The sequence below is a fragment of the Cherax quadricarinatus genome, chromosome 53 (assembly GCF_038502225.1).
Source record: "Cherax quadricarinatus isolate ZL_2023a chromosome 53, ASM3850222v1, whole genome shotgun sequence".
In the NCBI taxonomy this organism is placed as follows: domain Eukaryota; kingdom Metazoa; phylum Arthropoda; class Malacostraca; order Decapoda; family Parastacidae; genus Cherax; species Cherax quadricarinatus.
The window spans coordinates 25588947-25614890 of record NC_091344.1 but is presented as its reverse complement, the minus strand read 5'-3'; the positions used below and the strand labels follow the sequence as shown (position 1 = coordinate 25614890).

The 25944-nt window shown below is 41.2% G+C and overlaps 1 protein-coding gene across 9 annotated transcripts in view; it reads left to right on the top strand.

Moving 5' to 3' along the window:
- LOC128692308 (facilitated trehalose transporter Tret1) overlaps positions 1 to 25944 on the top strand; it is a 72484-nt gene that overhangs the window by 5797 nt on the left and 40743 nt on the right. For 3 of the 9 annotated variants that reach the window (XM_053781393.1, XM_053781384.1, XM_053781392.2), the window contains exons 1-4: positions 1923 to 2081; positions 5044 to 5324; positions 16846 to 17121; positions 23966 to 24094. In XM_053781393.1, coding sequence (XP_053637368.1) covers positions 5180 to 5324; positions 16846 to 17121; positions 23966 to 24094 — 550 coding nt within the window. In that variant the 5' untranslated portion in view covers positions 1923 to 2081; positions 5044 to 5179. Of the gene's footprint in view, positions 1 to 1915; positions 2082 to 2408; positions 2431 to 3901; positions 3927 to 5043; positions 5325 to 16845; positions 17122 to 23965; positions 24095 to 25944 lie in introns of those variants that run through there. The other 6 variants (XM_053781386.2, XM_053781387.2, XM_053781390.2 and 3 more) reach the window with 4 other exon arrangements.

Here is a 25944-nt window from a genome sequence, read left to right as displayed (position 1 = left end):
ATGAATAATATATATTGTTGATCATATTTCCTTATCCGTTCGAGTGGCATCTGTCGATACATGATCTAATGTTTGGTTAAATCTCCGAATCTGACCCAAAATTAATGCTCTTTTGGGGGTGGAAAGTTTGAATGTTGTCTAGTTCACTTTTCTTTCTCTGCCTAATGTAAAGGACGTTGAGAAGGCGATTGTCTCCGTGCCTATAATAACCAGTTGATGGTGAACGTGGGTTGGTAACGTGGTTCAATCCCTGGCACGGGTGGAAACATTGGACATGTTTCCTTACACCTGCTGCCCTTGTTCACCTAGTAGTAAGTAGGTACCTGGTTGTTAGTCGACTTTTGTGGGTGGCATCCTAGGGGACAAGACTGACGAACCACACTGGAAGTAAGATACACAGTTCCCGGTGACACACTGTCTTGGATTATCCTGGGTGGCTAACCCTCCCCGGGTTAAAAATCCGAACAAATTTTATTGTATCTTATCTTAATATGGCAGTCATCTTGGAATTTCAAGTACTCTGATATGGAAAACTTGAGGAAATTAAAACTGTATCAGGGTATACAACAAATTCTAAACATACAATAGAGCGAAAAAGTAATGCAAAGGACCTGGGAGTGATAATGTCAGAGGATGTCGCTCTCAAAGACTACAACAATGTATCTATCGCATCTGCTAGAAAAATGATAGGATGGATAATGAGAACCTTCAAAACTAGAGATGCCAAGCCCATGATAACTCTCTTCAAATCGTTTGTTCTCTCTAGGCTGTAATTCTGCTGTACACTAACTACCCCCTTCAAGGCAGGCGAAATTGCTGACCTGGAGAATGTACAAAGATCTTTCACGGCACACATAAGTACAATAAGCCACCTAAATTACTAGGAACGGTTGACGTCCCTTAATTTGTATTCCCTGGAATGCAGGCGAAAGAGATACATGATAATATACACTTAGAAAATCCTAGAGGGATTAGTACCAAATTTGCACACGAAAATCACTCTCTGAGAAAGCATAAAAGCTCGGCAGGAGATGCAACATTCCCTCAATGAAAAGCAGGGGCGCCACGAGTACACTGAGAGACAACACAGTGTCAGGGGCCCAAGACTGTTCAACTGCCTCCCAGCATACATAAGGGGGATTACCAATAGACCCCTGGCTGTCTTCAAGAAGGCACTGGACAGGCACCTAAAGTCAGTACCTGACCAGCTGGACTGTGGCTCGTACGTCAGTTTGCGTGCGGCCAGTAGTAACAGCCTGGTTGATCAGACCCTGGTCCACCAGGTCTCAGACCGGGGCGCGGGGGCATTGACCCCTGAAACCCTCTCCAGGTATACTCCAGGTATTCGATTTATATGGAATCATTCTCCCAGCATCCCAGTCAGCATGAAGCACAAAACATTACTACTTTGACCTGAAAAAATGTTAACAATAAATTTCATAAGCGTTCTTAATATTCATGTTGACCTATATATTGATGTATCATCCAGGGATGATCAGCTACCACCTTAGTACCCATTTTAGGCTCCTCAGGGGCGAGGGAGGCACAGCCTCTGAATTATATCATTCTAGAGACTTCAGAGACTCAGTGTCAGTTAAGAACAGTTATACACCATAAAATTCCAGGTTTATCCAGATTTCCACTAAAATATAAGTGTTCCTTTCTGATGGTCATATATATATATGACCAGTGCAGCAATAATTTCTTAGAACAATAATCATTTGCCTACACGGAAGGCAGCTATTATAAACACTACTTGAGCAGGTACATTGACCTAATGACACGGGATGTCTGGTGGCGTAGATGGGATGATTGATACACTTGACTATCACCACTTAAGATAGTCTCTCTACTTGAAGAGATAACTAGGCGAGATACGAACTTCGTAAGGTAAAAAAAAAAAAAAGCCTTATGGACTGCGCTTTAGGCGTGATCCCCAACACCATCGTTGACACAGTAGAATACAGTCGAGTACTGCAAGTCACCTTCTGAACCTGCAGCTCTCTCTTGGTGGGAGCTGAATCAAGAGAAGGATATAACAAGTGGACAAGTGTTAAGCACAGGATTGGTAAGGAGGGAAGGTGAGCTGCAAGATACGTCACATTATTTATTAGTGGTGAAAGAGACACAGAAGCAGTTTAATGCGATCCTTTATTGACAACTATTACCATACAAAAGTTTAGAAAACCGACAGGTTAATTAATGAGACACTTTTACAACACTTGGGTATCTTTATAGCGGAAACGTTTCGCAAGTGGCTTCAGTCCAACACAGACAAGAGCGGAAGATGAGGAGTTTGAGGTAATCAATCTCTCAGCGTAGAGATGATGTGTTCGGTCCAGTTTTAATCAAAGTGACAACGTTGACAACGTTTCGCCCACACAATGGGCTTTATTAAGACATAAACAGACCTACCTGGGAAGAGAGGATGTGAGTATAAATAGTGTGGTGACAAAGTCAGGTGACATATGTTGCAGTGTACCTCATGGTGAGACAAGCTAATAACTGCTTGGACAAATACATGCCTGAGAAGAAACCTCCCTATATATAAAATATAGGGAGGTACCACCTCTGGAACTGTCCTGGGGACTCTCATCCTCAGAGAAAAGAATAAACTTACTCCAGGGAAAACTCAAGGTTCTCCCTGAAGCTGTTTGAAAATTGTTTTCTCCTACCACCCCCTATATTTTATAGATACTTTATTTAAAGACAAAATACATTGACAAAATACACTGACAAAAATACAATAGGGAGTAAAAGACATAGATAACAACTCGGAGCTACATCTCGAATACTTCATCTAGCTCCCCGGCGGTGGGCCGCGTGCCCAGAATGCTGCAGGCATTTACCCTCTGGATCGCAACACTGAGTCTGTGAAAGAGGAAGCTGGTCGCCCTGTGGTCCTTGGTTTTTATGATGAGTTTTTCACCCAGCTCTTTCAGGAACTTTTAAGCACCCTCGCCCCATGCTCCATGGGTCTCCGACCCTATTGGGATGAAGTTATAGCAAGGGGTGAGGTCTTCATATCTGCGGGTCTTCTGGGTCTCCATGTGGCTGGCAGCTCCACCCTCTTCAGCTAAGGAGTATGTCAGGTAGGTGTCTGCCAATGTGGCGGCACAGGTGTAGTTCCAGGCAATCTGCTTTCCATCCTTCCAAAGTAGCATAGTGGTCCCATCAGGACGCTTTTGACTTCCGTCAGAAGTCTGCACTTGGGGTTCCCGTTGAGCTGGGCAACGGGCTGTGGCGAGGCTTCTCTTTATGATGTCGTTGACTTCCTCATGTCCGGCGTACTTCCCTTCTGATGTGTGACACACCAAACCATGAAGTCCGAATTGATCATCCGTCGCCCTGCCGCAAATATACCTATGTTCTGTGAGGATGGGGGCGGCTAGGCGAAGAGCAACACCAATCCGAATGGCCTATGGGTCGAGTCGAGTGCCCAGGGAGGAACTGGGAGCAGCTAGAAGGAAATCTGAGTGTGGTGCCTTCACCGATAGGAGACGAGCTTTGTCCTTTCCTGAAACGTTGGCGAGCAATGTTTTAGCGATTTTTTCCATGATCGGTTTGTCCCGGTGGGACTGTTTGTACTCTTTGGGAGAAGCTGGTCTACTGGAGGAGTCTGCAAGGGTGTCCCACCGCCTGGCTGCTTAAGTGAACATGGGGTCTTGAGCTACCACGTCTCTCAAGCGTTCGGGAACAGTTTTCTTGACTAATCCACTGGAAGCCAAACACGAACACAGAAATGCAGGTAAAGCTACCTGCGTTGCTTTGCGCACCCCTATACCTCCCAGTCGCACTGGGAGGGTTGCCTGATCCAATTGTTGATCTACTAGCGACAGATTCAGTGCCTTCTTAAAGGTTGATCTCAGGAGTGCGTCATATTCATCGAGTGTTGGGTTGTCAAAAGAGGGTGCACACCTCAGGAAGTAAGTGAGTCTTGGCGTAGTAAGACACCTTGTGAGGAGATACAGGGCATCATGGGCATCAATATCGCTTATTCTCTCCTCCATTCTCTTCAGGTCATTCAATTTGTTCTTGAGGACTGTGCTGATGGCCTGGTGATCCACCGGTGCTCACAAGAGGGTACTGTTCTATAGCGGTAGTAGAGACTTCCGGGAGAATTGTTCGCACAGCATTGATTATTTCCTGGTTTGCTTATATATATATATATATATATATATATATATATATATATATATATATATATATATATATATATATATATATATCTATATATATATATATATATGCAGGTAGTAGGTTGGTAGACAGCAACCGCCCAGGGAGGTACTACCGTCCTGCCAAGTGAGTGTAAAACGAAAGCCTGTAATTGTTTTACATGATGGTAGGATTGCTGGTGTCCATTTTTCTGTCTCGTAAACATGCAAGATTTCAGGTACGTCTTGCTACTTCTTACACTTAGGTCACACTACACATACATGTACAAGCATATATATATGTACACACCCCTCTGCGTTTTCTTCTATTTTCTTACTAGTTCTTGTTCTTGTTTATTTCCTGTTCTCTCCGTGGGGAAGTGGAACAGAATTCTTCCTCCGTAAGTCATGCGTGTTGTACGAGGCAACTAAAATGCCGGGAGCAAGGGGCTAGTAACCCCTTCTCCTGTATATATTACTAAATGTAAAAGGAGAAGCTTTCGTTTTTCCTTTTGTGCCACCCCGCCTCGGTGGGATACGGCCGGTGTGTTGAAAGAAAGAAGAATAATATATATATATATATATATATATATATATATATATATATATATATATATATATATATATATATATATATATATATATATATACTGAACACAGTCATAATAATGTTTAAAATAAAAATTATAGGAAAAGTATCAGTATCGGCAGAATATTTGGTATCGGTATCAGTATCGTCCGAAAATTGAGTATCGGTATCGGTAAAAATTTTGGTCTGGTCTCATCACTATTATATATTTCATTACATTTTGCGCTTAACATTTTATGAAGTGTTACTGAATTCTTAGTTATTGAGTGCAAGGTTAATGTGAATTTTTACCTTCAGATGTGTGCACGAGTGAGGCTGTAACAGCAACTGGAACAGCAGTAACAGCACAAGTCTGAAACAGCAGAGACATCAGCAGTAACAACACGAGTCTGAAACTTCAGTGAGAACAATAGTAGCAGCGCATGAAACATCAATGACTAACTTAAGCAACAAAATCAGTGGGCAAAACAACGCTAGCAACAACAGCATGCTGGAGTCAGAGAGGTCTGCTGCTCAGTTAGTCATAGAAGAATGGAAGAGGCCGGCCCATGGAACACAGTACTTTGCTGCTCTCTCAGGTCAGGACACAAGCATACAAATTTCTGTCATGGCAAAATGTCCATATTATATTCATGTAGAAATCAGGCAGAACGTTGGCACTAGGAGGTAATAAGGAGGCAGTACCAGATCCTTGAATCAAGAGCCCTTCATTAACATCAAGGCACTCTCCTTCCCCCCCCCCTCTCTCCGAAATGGTAATAATATTTTAACAACGAAGTAAGATTTTGTTTCAGCAGGAAATCACTGCAGTAGTTTGTGTCGTCGCATGTAGATACTGAGATAAGATATTTATGTTTATATAAGAAGTTCAGATAAGCTGCATTTTCAGCCTTGTGTCCTTATGTTGAGGTGAAGGTTACTATTAATGTTCGTGGTTACATATTCTTTATTGCCTGTTGGTGCTTACCTGCTCGTCATTACCTGTCATTAACTATCTGTTGGTGTTAAGTTTAAGTTTAATATGTTTATTATGCACCCCATACCCATCCTATGGGCGGTAGTCAAAAGATTACAGAGGTACATAATTGGTCCAGGGACTGGACTCCAAAGTTTTGATAGCTGAGCAAGTTACAGAGGTAATGAACTCACAATTTACAAAGGTAATGAACTCACAATTTACAAAGGTAGGTCTGGTCACAATCATGACAAGTTACAAAGGTATTTACAGATTACAGAGGTACGTAATGGGTCCAGGGGTCTGTTGGTAATTACTTAGTACCTACAGGAGCAAGGTTAATCTCATGGTGTTCCGTCTTCAGTATTTAGTTTATGCAAATGTTTTTGGGTTTCCAATTGTTGTAGCACTTGCCACCTCCTGTTAAAAGCCATTACATTATTCCATCACTCCGTGTACCACCCACTAACCCCTCCACACACACACACACACACACACACACACACACACACACACACACACACACACACACACACACACACACACACACACACACACACACACACACACACACACACACACACACACACTCACTCACACACACACACACAAGTGGAGAAGGTAACAGGAACTGAAGGGGACAGGCCAAACTATAAAAGGGGGGACTACACAGGTATGAGTAACTTCCTGCAGGAGGTTCAGTGGAACAGAGAAATGGTAGGAAAATCAGTAAACGAGATGATGGAATATGTGGCAACAAAGTGCAAGGAGGCAGAGGAAAGGTTTGTTCCCAAGGGAAACAGAAATAATAGGAAGACCAAAACGAGTCCTTGGTTTACCCGAAGGTGTAGGGAGGCAAAAACTAAGTGCAACAGAGAATGGAAAAGGTACAGGAGGCATAGGACCCAGGAAAACAAGGAGATTAGTAGAAGAGCCAGAAACGAGTATGCACAGATAAGGAGGGAGGCCCAGCGACAGTATGAAAACGACATAGGATCGAAAGTCAAATCTGACCCGAAACTGCTGTATAGCAGGCACACCATCTAAAGGGGACAAAAAGATACAAAACATCCAGAAAATGGGAAAACCTGGGTAGCCACAGCCACTCAAGAGGGAGAGGTTTTTTAGTGCCAGGAAGGAAAAAAAACTGGCAGGAAATGGCAGAAATCGTACACCAAATCCAGTCATTCCTGGAGTGGAACCACAGTCGATGGCCTCCACTCCAAACCAACAGATACAGATACTAATGCCGGAAAAAAAAATCCCCCCCAGTACCAACAATACCACCAGTCCGAAGACATTCTTCTTTGCAAATATACAGGGTCTAAAGCCAGCAACAAACAACAAAATACCTTTCATCCGTGGACACTCTTCAGGTCACTTGTTCTATCTAGGCTGGAATATTGCTGCACACTAACAGCACCTTTCAAGGCAGGTGAAATTGCCGACCTAGAAAATGTACAGAGAACTTTCACGGTGCGCATAACAGAGATAAAACACCTCAATTACTGGGAGCGCTTGAGGTTCCTAAACCTGTATTCCCTGGAACGCAGGAGGGAGAGATACATGATTATATACACCTGGAAAATCCTAGAGGGACTAGTACCGAACTTGCACACGAAAATCACTCATTACGAAAGCAAAAGACTTGGCAGACGATGCACCATCCCCCCAATGAAAAGCAGGGGTGTCACTAGCACGTTAAGAGACCATACAATAAGTGTCAGGGGCCCGAGACTGTTCAACTGCCTCCCAGCACACATAAGGGGGATTACCAACAGACCCCTGGCAGTCTTCAAGCTGGCACTGGACAAGCACCTAAAGTCAGTTCCTGATCAGCCGGGCTGTGGCTCGTACGTTGGTTTGCGTGCAGCCAGCAGCAACAGCCTGGTTGATCAGGCTCTGATCCACCAGGAGGCCTGGTCACAGACCGGGCCGCGGGGGCGTTGACCCCCGGAACTCTCTCCAGGTAAACTCCAGGTAGCCACATTAGGAGGAAGACAACAGTCAAGGACCAGGTGATAAGGCTGAGGAAAGAAGGTGGAGAACTCACAAGAAACGATCAAGAGGTATGTGAGGAGCTCAACACGAGATTTAAGGAAGTATTTACAGTAGAGACAGGAAGGACTCTGGGGGGACAGACCAGATGGGGACACCAGCAAGGAATACACCAACAAGTGTTGGACGACATACATACAGATGAGGAGGAGGTGAAGAAACTGCTAAGGGACATCGATACCTCAAAGGCAATGGGACCGGACATCTCCCCGTGGCTCCTTAGAGAGGGAGCAGATATGTTGTGCGTGCCACTTGCCACAATCTTCAACACGTCCCTGGAAACTGGCCAACTACCTGAGGTATGGAAGACGGCAAATGTAGTTCCCATTTTTAAAAAAGGAGACAGAAAAGAGGCACTAAACTATAGACCTGTGTCATTGACGTGTATAGTATGCAAAGTTATGGAGAAAATTATCAGGAGGAGAGTGGTGGAGCACCTGGAACGGAACAAGAGTATAAATGCCAACCAGCACGGATTCATGGAAGGCAAATCCTGTGTCACAAACCTTCTGGAGTTTTATGATAAAATAACAGAAGTAAGACACGAGAGAGATGGGTGGGTTGATTGCATCTTCTTGGACTGCAAGAAGGCCTTTGACACAGTTCCTCACAAGAGATTAGTGCAGAAGCTAGAGCATCAGGTGCATATAACAGGAAGGGCACTGCAATGGATCAGAGAGTACCTGACAGGGAGGCAACAACGAGTCATGGTACATAATGATGTATCACAGTGGGCACCTGTGACAAGCGGGGTCCCACAGGGGTCGGTCCTAGGACCAGTGCTATTTTTGGTATATGTGAACGACATGATGGAAGGGTTAGACTCAGAAGTGTCCCTGTTTGCAGATGATGTGAAGTTAATGAGGAGAATTAAATCAGATAAGGACCAGGCAGGACTTCAAAGAGACCTGGACAGACTGGACACCTGGTCCAGCAAATGGCTTCTCGAATTTAATCCTGCCAAATGCAAAGTCATGAAGATAGGGGAAGGGCACAGAAGACCACAGACAGAGTATAGGCTAGGTGGCCAAAGACTGCAAACTTCACTCAAGGAGAAAGATCTTGGGGTGAGTATAACACCGAGCATGTCTCCGGAAGCACACATCAATCAGATAACTGCTGCAGCATATGGGCGCCTGGCAAACCTGAGAACAGCATTCCGATACCTTAGTAAGGAATCGTTCAAGACACTGTACACCGTGTATGTCAGGCCCATACTGGAGTATGCAGCACCTGTTTGGAACCCGCACTTGATAAAGCACGTCAAGAAACTAGAGAAAGTACAAAGGTTTGCGACAAGGTTAGTTCCAGAGCTAAGGGGAATGTCCTATGAAGAAAGATTAAGGGAAATCGGCCTGACGACACTGGAGGACAGGAGGGTCAGGGAAGACATGATAACGACATATAAAATGCTGCGTGGAATAGACAAGGTGGATAAAGACAGGATGTTCCAGGGAGGGGACACAGAAACAAGAGGCCACAATTGGAAGTTGAAGACACAAATGAGTCAGAGAGATATTAGGAAGTATTTCTTCAGTCATAGAGTTGTAAGGCAGTGGAATAGCCTAGAAAATGACGTAGTGGAGGCAGGAACCATACACAGTTTTAAGACGAGGTTTGATAAAGCTCATGGAGCGGGGAGAGAGAGGGCCCAGTAGCAACCGGTGAAGAGGCGGGGCCAGGAGCTAAGACTCGACCCCTGCAACCACAAATAGGTGAGTACACACACACACACACACACACACACACACACACACACACACACACAACTATGAATCGACCCCTGCAACCACAATTAGGTGAGTACACACACATTTAAGGTAAGGATAGTAAAGGAAAAAGTTCTCATCCCTCCCTCCACTCACCCCGACCGCTGCCTGCAGGAAGCAGAGGGAAAAATAACACACCATATTTGAAAAATGACAGTTCTCAAGCGTTGATACACAGTTGGGTTACAATTGAAGTTTATGTAAACCTAAATTGCATTGAAACCGTTGCTTACGGTAAGTAGTTTACAACATATGTTGCACCATTGAAGTGTAAATGGATGTTTGTCATTGACAGATGGATACAACACACATAAATACAGAAATGCCAGTAATATGTTGCCTGCAAATTTCGACCCCCAACTGAGGTCCTTTTCAACAAATCATCTGAAGAGGACACCTTTTACAGTTCGAAATATTCAAACTTATTACTCTTGTTTCTGATTTTATAACATATGCTGAACATAGTCAACTAATTTAGCCTGGTGGTTCTCAAGTAAAGCGCTTTACCCGCAGGATTTTTGCAGCGTTGTCTTAACAGTAAGTTATTACAAGGACCCCAATATAAATAAGTCACTTTGTCTGACTTTTATGGCTTATCCTAGGTAATCTACACCTATGCTGCTATGTACGTATGATAATTTATGTAACTTTACTTATGTGTACTTGTACCTGAATAAACTTACCTGCAGTCGACTGACACACAGGTACCTACTTGCTTGCTAGGTGAATGGGACGACAGGTGTAAGGAAATACACCCAATGAAATTAAGACACATGTGCAACATCTGGGTATCTTTATTGTAGACGTTTCGCCATCCAGATTAGATTTTAGATTTTGCCACCGAAGTGGCTAGTTTATTGTGCACCACACATCCATCCTGTGGACGGTAGCGCGAGAGCATATGGATACACAAAAGGCCTAGGAACTAGGCCCCAAAGGGTTAACAGGAATACATATGGATTTATATCTACATATCTATAGTTCACTTATCTGTTACAAGCAAATTTAGGAAATTTGCTTAGTATATCTGGTATCTTATTTTCATTAATAAGATATCTTGACATGTCACATAGGTTATTATACTGTCTCTGTATTCCTCAATAAGTGGACAATTAAGCACATAGTGTTCAAGAGAGTGACCATATGCCTGATCACATAATTTACATTTAGTTTGATCATCATGTGTGTGTCTCCCAAACTGCCAGAAGTACTTGTAACCAAGCCTAAGCCTGGCCACTACAACATCAGTCAGTCTGTTCACATTGCAAGTTGCTCCATAAACATACTTATCTACGTTCATGTTATCATAGATTAACACTGTACTCGGTATTAGAATGTTGAGAAACGAACCAGACACTGTCACAATGAACCTTACCAAGTGTCTAGAGGTAAATACACACAGATCTAAATGGATTGTGAAAACGTGCAATTACATCAAGTTTTATAACCTGCATGAACTGTATCGCTGTAGGCAACAAGAGCATTTCACCCCCCCTCCCCATGGAAGATGTGTTCATTTAATATCACATACCTACAAGTCCCTCCAAAGAAGCTCATTGCTAGTAATCCCTTCCTTAAATCTCTTGTTAGAGCAACTGCTCAAGAAGAAATTTCTCACCTAGCTGGTAGTAATAAGTTATCACAAGTTATATACACTGATGGATCTAAACAGGAGTCTTCTGGCAGGGCTGCATCTGCTCTTGTTGCCACCTCCCTTGTTAAAAACGATAATAAATTTGTTGAGTTAGGCATAAGAATTAACAACTGGGCGTCTACACTGCAAACTGAATTGTTTGCAATCCTAATGGCGCTAAAGCTAACCTATGACACTGAGCTTGACTCTATCATCATTACTGATTCTATGTCATCATTGAAGGCTCTTGACTCATATAATGACTCCAACAACATGCTCATTGGAGAAGCCAGGTATAGATACTCAAAAATTAGGGACAAAGGAATTAATGTACACTTGCTATGGATCCCATCACACATTGGATTACTCCTTCATGATAAAGTTGATATGTTAGCCAAGAAGAGTACCCAGAAGGAGAATGTAGAATACAACTTTGGTATAACTGTGCCTAGCATTAGGAACAATATTAGGAGAGAAGTAAATAATGAAAATGATTGTTATAGGAATGCAGTTAGAAGCCTGAGTAGATCTATAACCCACTATGATAACATGAACGTAGATAAGTATGTTTATGGAGCAACTTGCAATGTGAACAGACTGACTGATGTTGTAGTGGCCAGGCTTAGGCTTGGTTACAAGTACTTCTGGCAGTTTGGGAGACACACACATGATGATCAAACTAAATGTAAATTATGTGATCAGGCATATGGTCACTCTCTTGAACACTATGTGCTTAATTGTCCACTTATTGAAGAATACAGAGACATACAGTATAATAACCTATGTGACATGTCAAGATATCTTATTAATGAAAATAAGATACCAGATATACTAAGCAAATTTCCTAAATTTGCTTGTAACAGATAAGTGAACTATAGATATGTAGATATAAATCCATGGGTATTCTTGTTAACCCTTTGGGGCCTAGTTCCTGGGCCTTTTGTGTATCCATATGCTCTTGCGCTACCGTCCACAGGATGGATATGGGGTGCACAATAAACTAGCCACTTCGGTGGCAAAATCTAAATCTAAAAATGTTATCATAGTGGGTTATAGATCTACTCAGGCTTCTAACTGCATTCCTATAACAATCATTTTCATTATTTCCTTCTCTCCTAATATTATTCCTAATGCTAGACACAGTTATACCAAAGTTATATTCTACATTCTCCTTCTGGGTACTCTTCTTGGCTAACATATCAACTTTATCATGAAGGAGTAATCCAGTGTGTGATGGGATCCATAGCAATTGTACATTAATTCCTTTGTCCCTAATTTTTGAGTATCTATACCTGGCTTCTCCAATGAGCATGTTGTTGGAGTCATTATATGAGTCAAGAACCTTCAATGATGACAGAATCAGTAATGATGATTGCCTGGAGTTTACCTGGAGAGAGTTCCGGGGGTCAACGCTCCCGCGGCCCGGTCTGTGACCAGGCCTCCTGGTGGATCAGAGGCTGATCAACCAGGCTGTTGCTGCTGCCTGCACGCAAACCAACGTACGAGCCACAGCCCGGCTGGAATCGACTTTAGGTGCTTGTCCAGTGCCAGCTTGAAGACTGCCAGGGGTCTGTTGGTAATCCCCCTTATGTATGCTGGGAGGCAGTTGAACAGTCTCGGGCCCCTGACACTTATTGTATGGTCTCTTAACGTGCTAGTGACACCCCTGCTTTTCATTGGGGGGATGTTGCATCGTCTGCCAAGTCTTTTGCTTTCGTAGTGAGTGATTTTCGTGTGCAAGTTCGGTACTAGTCCCTCTAGGATTTTCCAGGTGTATATAATCATGTATCTCTCCCGCCTGCGTTCCAGGGAATACAGGTTTAGGAACCTCAAGCGCTCCCAGTAATTGAGGTGTTTTATCTCCGTTATGCACGCCGTGAAGGTTCTCTGTACATTTTCTAGGTCAGCAATTTCACCTGCCTTGAAAGGTGCTGTTAGTGTGCAGCAATATTCCAGCCTAGATAGAACAAGTGACCTGAAGAGTGTCATCATGGGCTTGGCCTCCCTAGTTTTGAAGGTTCTCATTATCCATCCTGTCCATCCTGAGTCAAGCTCAGTGTCATAGGTTAGCTTTAGCGCCATTAGGATTACAAATAATTCAGTTTGCAGTGTAGACGCCCAGTTGTTAATTCTCATGCCTAACTCAACAAATTTATTATCGTTTTTAACTAGGGAGGTGGCAACAAGAGCAGATGCAGCCCTGCCAGAAGACTCCTGTTTAGATCCATCAGTGTATATAACTTGTGATAACTTATTACTTCCAGCTAGGTGAGAAATTTCTTCTTGAGCAGTTGCTCTAACAAGAGTTTTATCAATACAAATTCCAGGACATAACTTGAAGACATAACTTGAAGCCCTAACTTGAAGACCTAACTTGAAGACCTAACTTGAAGACATAACTTGAAGACCTACTCCTAGGTTAAGGGACTGATTACCTCATCTTCTGTATATAGTTCTACTGTCTTCAAGTTGTCTTGGAATTTGTATTGATAAAGCCACTGGATGGCGAAACGTCTACAATAAAGATACCCAGATGTTGCACATGTGTCTTAATTTCATCTTGTACAAATACACCCAATGTTTTCACCCTTGCCGGGGATCAAACCACGGACGCTTAAGCGTGTGAAGAGTGAGAGTTGCCTACCAGGCCACTGGCCACCATCAGTTCTTATATATAAGTATAAGTATGTCATAGCAGACATAAACAAAAACACCCGGCACACTTTTGTATCATTTACAGATGACACTAAAATAAGCATGAAAGTCAGTACGGTAGAGGACACTGAAAGAGTACAGGAAGACATAAAACAGGGTTTTCCAGTGGGCAGTGGAAAACATGACGTTCAATGGTGATAAGTTCCAGCTGCTTAGGTATGGAAAGAATGAAGAACTCAACATGAGCATTATATACAAAACTCAAGAGGGTCACCAAATAGAACGTAAGGAACACGTAAAAGACCTGGGAATAATTATGTCAGCGGACCTTTCTTTTAAAGACCATAACAAGACAAAGATCACGACAGCCAGGAAGATGACAGGGTGGGTATTGAGAACTTTCAAAACAAGGGAAATAATGCCAATGGTGACACTCTTCAAATTGCTAGTGCTCCCTCACTTAGAATATTGCTCAGTGCTGACGGCCCCGTTCAGGGCAGGAGAAATATCTGAGCTGGAACAAATACAGAGATCGTTTACGGCTCACATTGAGCCAGTAAAGCACCTCTAACTACTGGGGACCCCTGCAAATCTTGAACATGTATTCACTGGAGCGGAGGAGAGAGAGGTACATGATAATATATACTTGGAAGGTGCTTGAGGGCTTAGTCAAAAATCTGCACACTGCCATAACAACATACTGGAGTGAGAGATATGGGAGGAAGTGTAAAATAAACCCAGTGAGGAGCAGGGGTGCAGTGGGGACAATAAGGGAACACTGTATCAGCATCCGGGGTCCCAGACTATTCCACATCTTGCCAGAAGATATCAGAAACACGGCTGGAACCAGTGTAGAAGCCTTCAAGAGGAAACTCGACAAGTATCTTCACTAGGTGCCAGATCAACCAGGCTGTGATGGATATGTGGGGCAGCAGGCCTCCAGCAGCAACAGCCTGGTTGACCAGGCAAGCACCAGACGAGCCTGGCCCATCAGAGTAGGTAAACTAGAAACTATTCAAAGGCAAGGTAAAGGTATGAGTCCTTGTACTAGCTTACTATCAGCAGCTTATCTGTTACAGTAGAAATTTGTCATGATTATAACCATACAAGTAAAATAATCTAAATAAATCAACTACATGGAATCACAATAAAAAGAGATACAACGGGGATAAAATAAACAAGAGTAGTTTGCAGTTTGCACCAACATTAAATAGAGAAAATCAACTTAATACTTTAAGTTTTATCATGGCAGCAGACACCAATATGTTTCCATCATTAACTAATGCTCATCATAAGTATGGGCTTTCTGCATGCACAGCCAGATGTCACCCATTTCTCTGTTAGCTTAATATGTTTATTATGCACCCCATACCCATCCTGTGGGCGGTAGTCAAAAGATTACAGAGGTACATAATTGGTCCAGGGACTGGACTCCAAAGTTTTGATAGCTGAGCAAGTTACAGAGGTAATGAGCTCACAATTTACAAAGGTAATGAACTCCAGGTAGGTCTGGTCACAATCATGACAAGTTACAAAGGTATTTACAGATTACAGAGGTACGTAATGGGTCCAGGGACTGGGCCCCCCAAAGTTTTGATAGCTGAACTAAGTACAAAGGTGATGAGCTCACAAGTTACAAAGGTAATGAATTCTGTAAGAATGGTTACTTACGTTTATACATGGCAACAATCATGAACAAATTATAGTGTCATTTCTGTATAAACATTTTATCATGTGAAAATAAATTATTGCATCATGTGGAAATAAATCTTTGACTTTGATCAAAGTCAAAGATTTATTTTGTAGCTTTGTCAACTTGGCCTGTCAACGTAGGTGTGCCTCAGGGTAGTGTCCTAGGCCCTGCTCTTCCTCATATACATCAGTGGTGTTCCCAATGCTTCTCAGTTACTTTGCTTATTGTTGTATAACTCTTGTGGGTTTAGTGCTTAGTTCTAATTGTAATAATAATAATTCCTCTCAGTAACTTGAATTTGTTCTCTTTGAAGATGACACAATTTTTGTCATTTCCCATTCAGATTCTGTTTCCAGTACTAATGTGTTCCCTTTCAGGCAGTGAAATTAGTAATTTCTCAGTGTTACTTTAATCATTTTTAGGTTCAAGAATATGACTTCCAATTATATCATAGTGTCTATAGAAAACAGTGTTTCACATTAGGAAGTTTTGCTTACAAATATGATCTCAAGGAAAATAACTGTTTGTAAGAGTGGGTATTATTTATGTTGTTATTGCTATTATTATTATTTTTTATTACAAAAAGCGATACATGCTAATGGTTTAATATTATGGTAGGGCAAGTGATTTGCAGTTTGTAGTTCATAATATTTTAGAAAAATCAGTATTAGTATAGTGGTCCTTTGATTTATGATGTTAATCCATTTCCAAAGACATGATTTTATGGTAATTCATTTCAAGATGCCAGAACACATCCATCATGCCCTTCGATACTTTTTGTTGTTTAAACACTTGGGGTTTTCTGAATGGTAAACAAGCATAGACTTCAGTTTGAAATTTTCAGAGGTATTGGCAACCAACAGTAGAGTAAGCCTATCTTTTATAGGCTTATGCACAGGCAGAGTGGCAGGGTAAGGGAGGGTAGGCAGGCCAGGGCAGAGGAAGCAGGGCAGACATGCCAGGGCAGGGAAGGCAGGACAGAGCAGAGGAGGCAGGACAGGGCAGAGGAGGCAAGAAAGGCCAGGGAAAGATGGGCTGGCTAGAGCTGTTGAGGCAGGGCAGGCTGGGATATGTAGAGCAAGGCAGAACAGGCAGGGCAGGACAGGGTTGGGCAGGTAGTGCAAGTTAGGATTGGGCAGGGCAAGGCAGAAATTACTGACTTCTCTTCTAATTTGAGATCTTTGAGCATCTTCATAAATGTTGTTTTCACTTGTTTTTCATTGAGAAACACTTATAATTTATATGTCATGAGTTATTAGTTATATATTATGTTAGTAACAGTATAAATTAGTTTAGTAATTTGTCACCATTATTAATTTTCTATTCTTCTAAACAGCCTCGATGGGTGCCATGGCTGTGGGTGCAGCCATTGGTTATTCCTCTCCTGCCAGTGCAGCTTTCCGTTACGACAATACCACAGAAGTGATCACAGATAATTCCACTTTCGGTAACCTGTACTTGTCAAAGGAAGCACGAGGGTGGTTTGCTGGATCCCTTAGTATTGGTGCACTCCTTGGATGTATGCTTGCTGGTCTCTGCATCAACAACATTGGCAGGAAAGGCACCATGCTGGTCTCCGTTGTCCCTCTCCTGAGTGGCTGGATACTTATCGGTGCGGGCTTGTCTTATTATTACTATATTCATATTGTATTTGAATTACATATACATACATGTATTCATATCACAGGTAGGCCCCTCTTTACAGCGCTTCACTCTGTGGCTATTCGCTAATATGGACATTTCAAATTTTGACCAAAAATTCATTTATACTGCTCCCTGATTCACTATTTTGGCGTCCATGCACCACTCTGTTTACATCCTCCATGAGCTTTAGCGTCTCTTGATTATGTTTAGAAACTTTCCAAAATTTCTAGTGTTTTAAAGTTATTGTGTATTTTATATACGTATACTCTGATAATTGTACAGTGGACCCCCAGTTATCGGCTGCTTCTGTTATCGGCCAACTTGGTGATCGGCCGATTTTTCGGTGCCTGGTTATCGGCCGGTTTTTCGGCGCCCGGTTATCGGCCGTTAATTTGGTGATCGGCCATTAATTTGGTGATCGGCCGTTTAGGACGCGTTCATCTGCTGGCTGGGGCCCCTTGCTCGTCAGTTAGGCTGTGTCTTTCAGTGCGTGAGGAAGCTTCTGCTCATACATCCAAACATTTCGCTTGTTTTCCATTGTTTTTTTGTGGGTTTTTTGCAGTGCAACTGCGAAATAAGTAACCATGGCTCCAAAGAAAGTTCCTAGTAAATTCCTGTGGTAAAGAAAGTGAGAAGCACCATGGAATTTAAGCGTGAAGTGTAGCAGGCATGCATGAAGTGTAGCAGGAATGCAGGAAGTGTAGCAGGCATGCAGGGAGTGCAGCAGACATGCAGGGAGTGTAGCAGGCATGCAGTGAGTGTAACAGGCATGCAGGGAATGTAACAGGCATGCAGGGAGTGTAGCAGACATGCAGGGACTGTAATAGGCATGCAGGGAGTGTAGCAGGCATGCAGGGGGTGTAGCAGGCATGCATGAAGTGTAGCAGGCATGCAGGGAGTGTAACAGGCATGCAGGGAGTGTAGCAGGCATGCAGTGAGTGTAACAGGCATGCAGGTAGTGTAGCAGGCATGCAGGTAGTGTAGCAGGCATGCAGGGAGTGTAGCAGGCATGCAGGGAGTGTAGCAGACATGCAGGAAGTGTAGCAGACATGCAGGAAGTGTAGCAGGCATGCAGGTAGTGTAGCAGGCATGCAGGTAGTGTAGCAGGCATGCAGGTAGTGTAGCAGGCATGCAGGGAGTGTAGCAGGCATGCAGTGAGTGTAGCAGACATGCAGGGACTGTAGCAGACATGCAGGGACTGTAGCAGACATGCAGGGACTGTAACAGGCATGCAGGGACTGTAACAGGCATGCAGGGAGTGTAGCAGGCATGCAGGGAGTGTAGCAGGCATGCAGGGAGTGTAGCAGGCATGTGGGAAGTGTAGCAGGCATGCAGGGAGTGTAGCAAACATGCAGGGAGTGTAGCAAGCATGCAGGGAGTGTAGCAGGCATGCAGGGAGTGTAGCAGACATGCAGGAAGTGTAGCAGACATACAGGAAGTGTAACAGGCATGCAGGGAGTATAACAGGCATGCAGGGAGTGTAACAGGCATGCAGGGATTGTAGCGGGCATGTAGGAAGTGTAGCAGGCATTCCAGAAGCCAGCATTAGTCTTCAATACAGGTATGTAATACCGATTTAATTGTTAAAAAAATGATTTTTTGGTGAATATTTTTGTCGGGAATGGGTTAATTGTAATTACATTCATTCTTATGGTAAATATTATTTTGGTTTTAGGTCGAGCTTCTGGAACGGATTACAGCCGATAACCGAGGGTCCACTGTACGATATCTATAGGAAATTATTATATTCATAGAAATGTGCTAAACCTGTAAGGGTGGGTTTTACAACCCCTGGGGAATGGAAAGCAATCAGGTTGGATACAAGGAAAGGAAAGGTAGTTCCAATTACTTGAATCAAGAGCTTTAACCAAAATCAAGGCACCATCTCTAAAGGGTAGGGATGTAGTTAAGGATACATATACTATATGGCACAAAATATATCTTTAATTTATAAATTTAATTTATATTTGGGCCTCTCTTTAGGCATTCTTTATTATTTATAATAGATTCACAAAAATGAGCCAAAGCCATGTGGGTTATACAGTGCCATAAGCTGGAGGAGAGCTGTAAGTGTGCTCAAATTATAAATAAATAAATAAATAAATAAATAAATAGCAGGGGAAAAGAAATTTTAAGGTTCAGAGTCAAAGTTAGCACAATAACTGGAGAGTACTAGTACCATCCGACTTACGACCGTCAAACGTCAAAGTTAGCACAATAACTGGAGAGTACTAGTACCATCCGACTTACGACCGAGCTTGGTTCTGACCAGTTGGTCATAAGTCAAAATGGACGCAAGTCGAATCTTAGAAAATTGCCAACATATTGGGTAGGGCGTAATGTCAAACCTTTGCTATATAAAGTACCTATATAGTATGTTACTTTTTACTAAATATTTTACTACTATATATCAGCATCACAATTATTGTAACGATTTTATTTTATTGTTTTGTTTTTGTATTTCATTTTTTACTTTGCTTTTTATGCCTTTAGTACTATATTTTACAATGTAAGGTTTAAGAGAAACACTGTGTACAACACAAACAGTTGTTTATTTCCAAGAACATTTGCATGCAAAACAATGTGTTCGAATTCACTTAGAATGCAAGAACAGAAAAGTACAAAATAACTTAAGCTAAACTGTAAACAGTGTAAATCAAAATTACATAAATTCAAAAAATAGAAAAAAAGGAAACTCGAGGAAATTTTAATGAAATGTAAACGAAATAAAAATAAGGATTCAGACACATTCACAGCCCACTTGTGCTTGGTTGGGGATCGTCTACACTTTCTTGCTCTGAAGGGGTAGGGGTGAGGGGAGGTGGGGGAGCACTCTTCTTGATAAGCATACTGAGATTTGTTTGAATTTAACTTTTTTTCTTTTCTTCGTAAATTTCTCTGCATGGACGCATTGTGTTCTGTACCATTCTCTCAATCTTGACAAATCATTCAATGTTAGAGTCCATATTCTCTAGTTTTTGTAGGCCTTGGTTTATCAATGAAAAACACTGTGATAATTCCTTCACCGAGAACTTTCTGGCCCCTCTTCTTTTTTTTCTTCTTCTCTCTGTCTTTGTTCTGCTTTTCTTTCTCCTTCTATTATCAGTTCTTCATTCTTTATCTCTTGAACTTCTTCTGTCAAAAGTTCTTCACTATCATCCACATCACATTCAAGTTTGAGTTCGTTAGCCAATTTTAAAATCTCACCTCTCACCATGCTTAACTCTTCTTCGTTGTTGAAGCCATGAATTTCTTGATGCTGCTTGAGTGATGTGAGAGTTTTCCCAAGATGGCGTGTTGCCGCAAGTAGCGGTCAACTGCCACATGGCGGTGTGCATCAGCCCACCCAGCCCTGCTGCCAGATGTACGGATGTAAGTACGAGTGGTCATATGTCGAGCAGGTCATGAGTAGGATAGTACTAGTACTAGAAAATAATCTGGAAAAGGCATATTCCTGTAGGAGATTAGAAGGTCCCATCCCATGGAACATCCAGAATAGTCTTCACATTCATTATTTTGATCATCAGAATGTTCAAAATGCAGAATAAAGCAATGTCATGTGCTTGTTGAAAAGGCAATGCAGCTTTGAATTTGAAAGACATTGGGATGTGAGGAGTCAGAGCTATGAAGAGCTGGTGATGCACTTTGGGAATCCAAGACAACAACAGAGGAGGAGGTAATAATGGTAGAATTACCAACATGATAAAGCTCCTGGAGAGTAAACGTTCCCACAAAATATCACATTATTGGCATCTGTGCTAAAAGCACAAGGGATTACACATCTATATACAGTAGGGCCCCACTTATATGGCAGGTAAGGTTCCAGGCTACTGCCCTAAAGCTTATAAATGCATATAAATACTAGATAGCAAGTTTACACTAACATATATTAAGTTAGCAATAGAACTAGGCATTAAAAAACAAAAAAGTAAAATACACATATAGTACACTCATTATTTAAAATATTTGTAGTCTTCATGTAGGGTGAGATGAGTAGTATTTATTATAAGAAATCAAGTGTGGTATATATAGTAGCCAGCCAGGCTACCATACCAGGCCACCCCACCCACACATAATATCCAACATTTAAAGCATCCCAGAGTGATAAAATGCATATACAGTTCACTCATTAATTACCTTAAAATATTTGTAGTCTAAATGTAGGGTCACAGGTGAGTAAATGAGATAAAACGAATAAACGAGAGAGAGAGAGAGAGAATGAGTACATGAGAGAGGACAGACACTAGTTATGTAAACAAACCAGGCGAACGTGCCTGGTTTGTGTACAAGTTGTCTCCACGTTGATACAGTAGAATAAATAAAGAGCAACACTCCCATTCTCATGCAACACCATTTTTAGAAGAAATGATGCTCTGAGTGAAGGCATATGAAAGGAATAATTTTCTAGTTACCCCCAGTAATATTATAGAGTACACACTTTCTCTGATGTTGGACTAGAGAAAACGCTATTCTTGCTGTCACTTCTACAAGTCACCTGGTACCACATTTCATATTTATGTTAATTTATTCTACTGTGGGGTGTATTTATCATGTTTATATGTTACATAGTATGTTTATTATATAATTTTGAAAAAATATATTAATGTAATATATGACATTTAATGTGCCTCAGTGATTATTATTGAGTATTATTGTCATTATTAATATGGTGTCTCGAGACATAAAACACACTTACTGATTTTAATGTGTACCTGCATGCCAGCACAGTGTGTAAGTTTATTTAGGTACAGGTATACATAAGTATAATTATCAGAGTATATATAAAATATTCTAGGTAGTAGGTTGGTAGACAGCAACCGCCCAGGGAGGTACTACCATCCTGCCAAGTGAGTGTAAAACGAAAGCCTGTAATTGTTTTACATGATGGTAGGATTGCTGGTGTCCTTTTTTTCTGTCTCATAAACATGCAAGATTTCAGGTACGTCTTGCTACTTCTACTTACACTTAGGTCACACTACACATACATGTACAAGCATATATATACACACCCCTCTGGGTTTTCTTCTATTTTCTTTCTAATTCTTGTTCTTGTTTATTTCCTCTTATCTCCATGGGGAAGTGGAACAGAATTCTTCCTCCGTAACCCATGCGTGTTATAAGAGGCGACTAAAATGCCGGGAGCAAGGGACTAGTGACCCCTTCTCCCGTATAAATTACTAAATTTAAAAAGAGAAACTTTTGTTTTTCTTTTTGGGCCACCCTTCCTTGGTGGGATACGGCCGGTTTGTTGAAAAAAGAAATGTATAAAATATGAAATAAATTTAGAAAACAGTTGAAATTTTGGGAAGTTTCCAGACATAATGGAGAGATGCAGTGCTTACGGAGCTCATGGAGAATGTAAACAAACCTGGTGGGGCGCGGTGACCATATTAGAAAGTCAGGTGGGGGGAGCTGTATAGCGAGTTTTGGTCATAATTTAAAATGTCTGTATTAGTGGAACGCCATAAAGCGAAATGCTGTAAAGTGGGGCCCTACTGTATCCTAGAACAAACAATGTTTTTGGATAGCTGCTTATTATGTAAAGCATTTCAGACAGACAAAAACTAATACAGCCTCTCCTTGCTTAACGATGGAGTTCCATTACTAAGATCATGTCGGTAAATGAATTCATCACTAAGTGAGGAGCATACTATAATGGTAGTGGGTTTGTGTCAATAAATGTTTATACAGTAGTGTACTGTATACTGTAATAAATAGAATAAAGGAAATCAGCTTTAATATACATTTAGGTATGCATACTGGTCAGAGAGCCTGTCGTAAGTCCGAGTCGTCGGTAAATGAGTGTGTCACTAAGTGAGGAGAGGCTGTCCTAAAAATTATTGAATACTATTTTAGGTATAGAGATAAAATCTGTTAATGAAATAAAGTTTAAGTTGCAGTTCAACATACATACAGTTTCTGTATTTAAGCTAAATGCAGTAGTTATGATTAAATGGTGAGGTAACATTTACTAAGAAAGTGATATAAGATATACACCTACCATCCGACTTACGACCTGCTCGACTTACGACTACTCGACTTACGACCATGTTTATTATGCCAAATATCTGGGAAATAAACAACTATTTGTGTTGTACACAGTGCTTATCCTAAACCTTACAGCATAAAATACAGTACTAACAGCATAAGAAGTAAAGTAAAACATGAAATACCAAAATAAAACAATAAAATAAAGTCATTACAAAAATGTTTTGTTGATATTCAGTAGTAAAGTTCAACTTGCGACCATTTCGACTTACGACCGGTTTCTCGGAACCGAACTCGGTCGTAAGTCGGATGGTAAGTGTATTAGTCCAACATTTATGGTCATTATATATAAAATTATATCAAATCAAATCAAATCAAATTTCATTCCAAGAATGACAGGGTGTTGAATCAGCTTCAGGATTATATCTTTTTTAGTGTATTCTGTGAGCAAAGTATTTTGGGAATAAGTGAGACTTTGGAAAGGGAAAGGAAGAGGGACGTTCTCTGATAAATGTAACCTCCCTAGCTGGGACAAGACCCTCTTCTGTAGACTGAAGGGCTCAGAGTGAGACTCTGATAGAGTACTCATCTTCTCTTTCATTATCTCCATTTGGCTTTAATAGTACCACTGGCCAGTGATTATTACACTTTGTGTTTAGATGCTTTTATATATAAAGGTTATCTAAATTGTGATGTCCACATACTTCTGGCATTACTATAATAATTAAATAATAAGTGAATATGTTTCCTTTTTTAGGTCACTCTACCTTCGTGGAAAACAGCCAGTGCAGTTAAAATATTTAATTTAACTTTCATTTCCTCAGGATTGGCACAGAACCTGTCTATGCTCGTCATTGGTCGTATCTTGTGTGGGCTGTGTACGGGCATCAGTTCCTTGGTGGTACCTACTTACACTACTGAGTTTGCCTCCAAGGATATCAGAGGAGCACTGGGTAATTATTGTGTATTAAACTATTACAATCATGGGAAAGTGCTAGGTCTATAGAGGTCATGCAGCACCTAGGAATGTGAGGTAATCAGGTTTGACTCAAGGAAGGGGAGGGTAGCTCCATTTCTTTGGATTACCAGCTTCATGGCTTTTCTCTTGAAGGGAGCACTTGGTAAGTTTTCTTATTTAACAGAATTGGGTATATGGGCATTGTGCAGCCCTATGCTATATGATAGTTACATTGTAGGGTAAGAAAAACAGTTGTTTATATATCATAGTCCACACTGTTGAGGTAATGATTGTTTGTCGACTTGATCAGGAGACGTCAGTTTAATAACTATTGAACTTGAAAGGTTTTGTTCCAACAGAACTGGCATTACTATTAGGTGGAAATTGCATCTCTCCGGAGAGTAATCCCATGGCTGTGTAAGCATACTGTCATATGATTTATCCCCACACATTATCCACATATGTTACTTATGCAATTTTTTTTTCTATATACTGTATGTATTTTATTTGCACGCATTTTTCAAGTCATAAAAAATGAGTTTTCAACATCATTTTGCTACCTTATATACATCAATTTTTATATATATTATCGAGTTACACACTGTTGTCAGTGCAGTTACTGAATGAAGCTCTGAGTGAAGGCAATGGAAATAAGTCACACTGACTTTTTTTTTTTTGGGTTATCCTAGGTACTTTACACATATGCTGCTATGTAGGATAATCTATGTAACTGTATTTGTGTATACCTGAATAAACTTACATACGAAAGGAATAATTTTCTACAGTTACCCATCATAGATGGATTAATGAAAATATGTATATTAACGTAATATACAACATTTAATGAGACTTGGTGATTATTATTATCATCATCATCATCATTACTAATATGGTGTTTCGAGACATAAGACACTCTTACTGATTGTAATGTGTACCTGCACACCAGCACAGTGTGTAAGTTTATTTAGGTACAGGCATGCATAAGTATTATAATTATCAGAGTATATATAAAATATGAAATAACTTTTAAAAACACTTGAAATTTTGGAGTTTCCAGATATAATGTAGAGACTTAGTGCTTACAGATCTCATATAGAATGTAAACAAACCGGGTGGGGCACGGTGACCGTATTAGAAAGTCAGGTGAGGGGAGCCATATAGAGAGTTTTGGTCATAATTTGAAATGACCGTATTAGCGGAATGCTGTAAAGTGAAGTGCTGTAAAGTGGGGCCCCACTGTGTGTGTGTGTGTGTGTGTGTGTGTGTGTATATGTATGTTTATATCGGGCAAGATATAAGCGACTATTGGCAGAAAGGTGGGCTAGTGCAAAGATGAGTAGTGGGGGGTTGAAGAGGGTTGGAATAGTTTTAAAAATGCAGTATTAGAATGTGGGGCAGAAGTTTGTGGTTATAGGAGAGTGGGGGCAGGAGGAAAGAGGAGTGATTGGTGGAATGATGAAGTAAAGGGTGTGATAAAAGAGAAAAAGGTAGCTTACGAGAGGTTTTTACAAAGCAGAGTATATGGAGAGTAAAAGAAAGGTGAAGAGAGTGGTGAGAGAGTGCAAAAGGAGAGCAGATGAAAGAGTGGGAGAGGCACTGTCAAGAAATTTTAATGAAAATAAGAAAAAATTTTGGAGTGAGTTAAACAAGTTAAGAAAGCCTAGGGAAAGTATGGATTTGTCAGTTAAAAACAGAGACTGAGGAAAATTAAAGCACATGGAATAGGAGGAGAAATTTTTTCCTGGATAGAGGCATGGTTGACAAATAGGCAGCAGAGAGTTTGCATAAATGGGGAGAAATCAGAGTGGGGAAGTGTCACGAGCGGTGTTCCACAGGGGTCAGTGT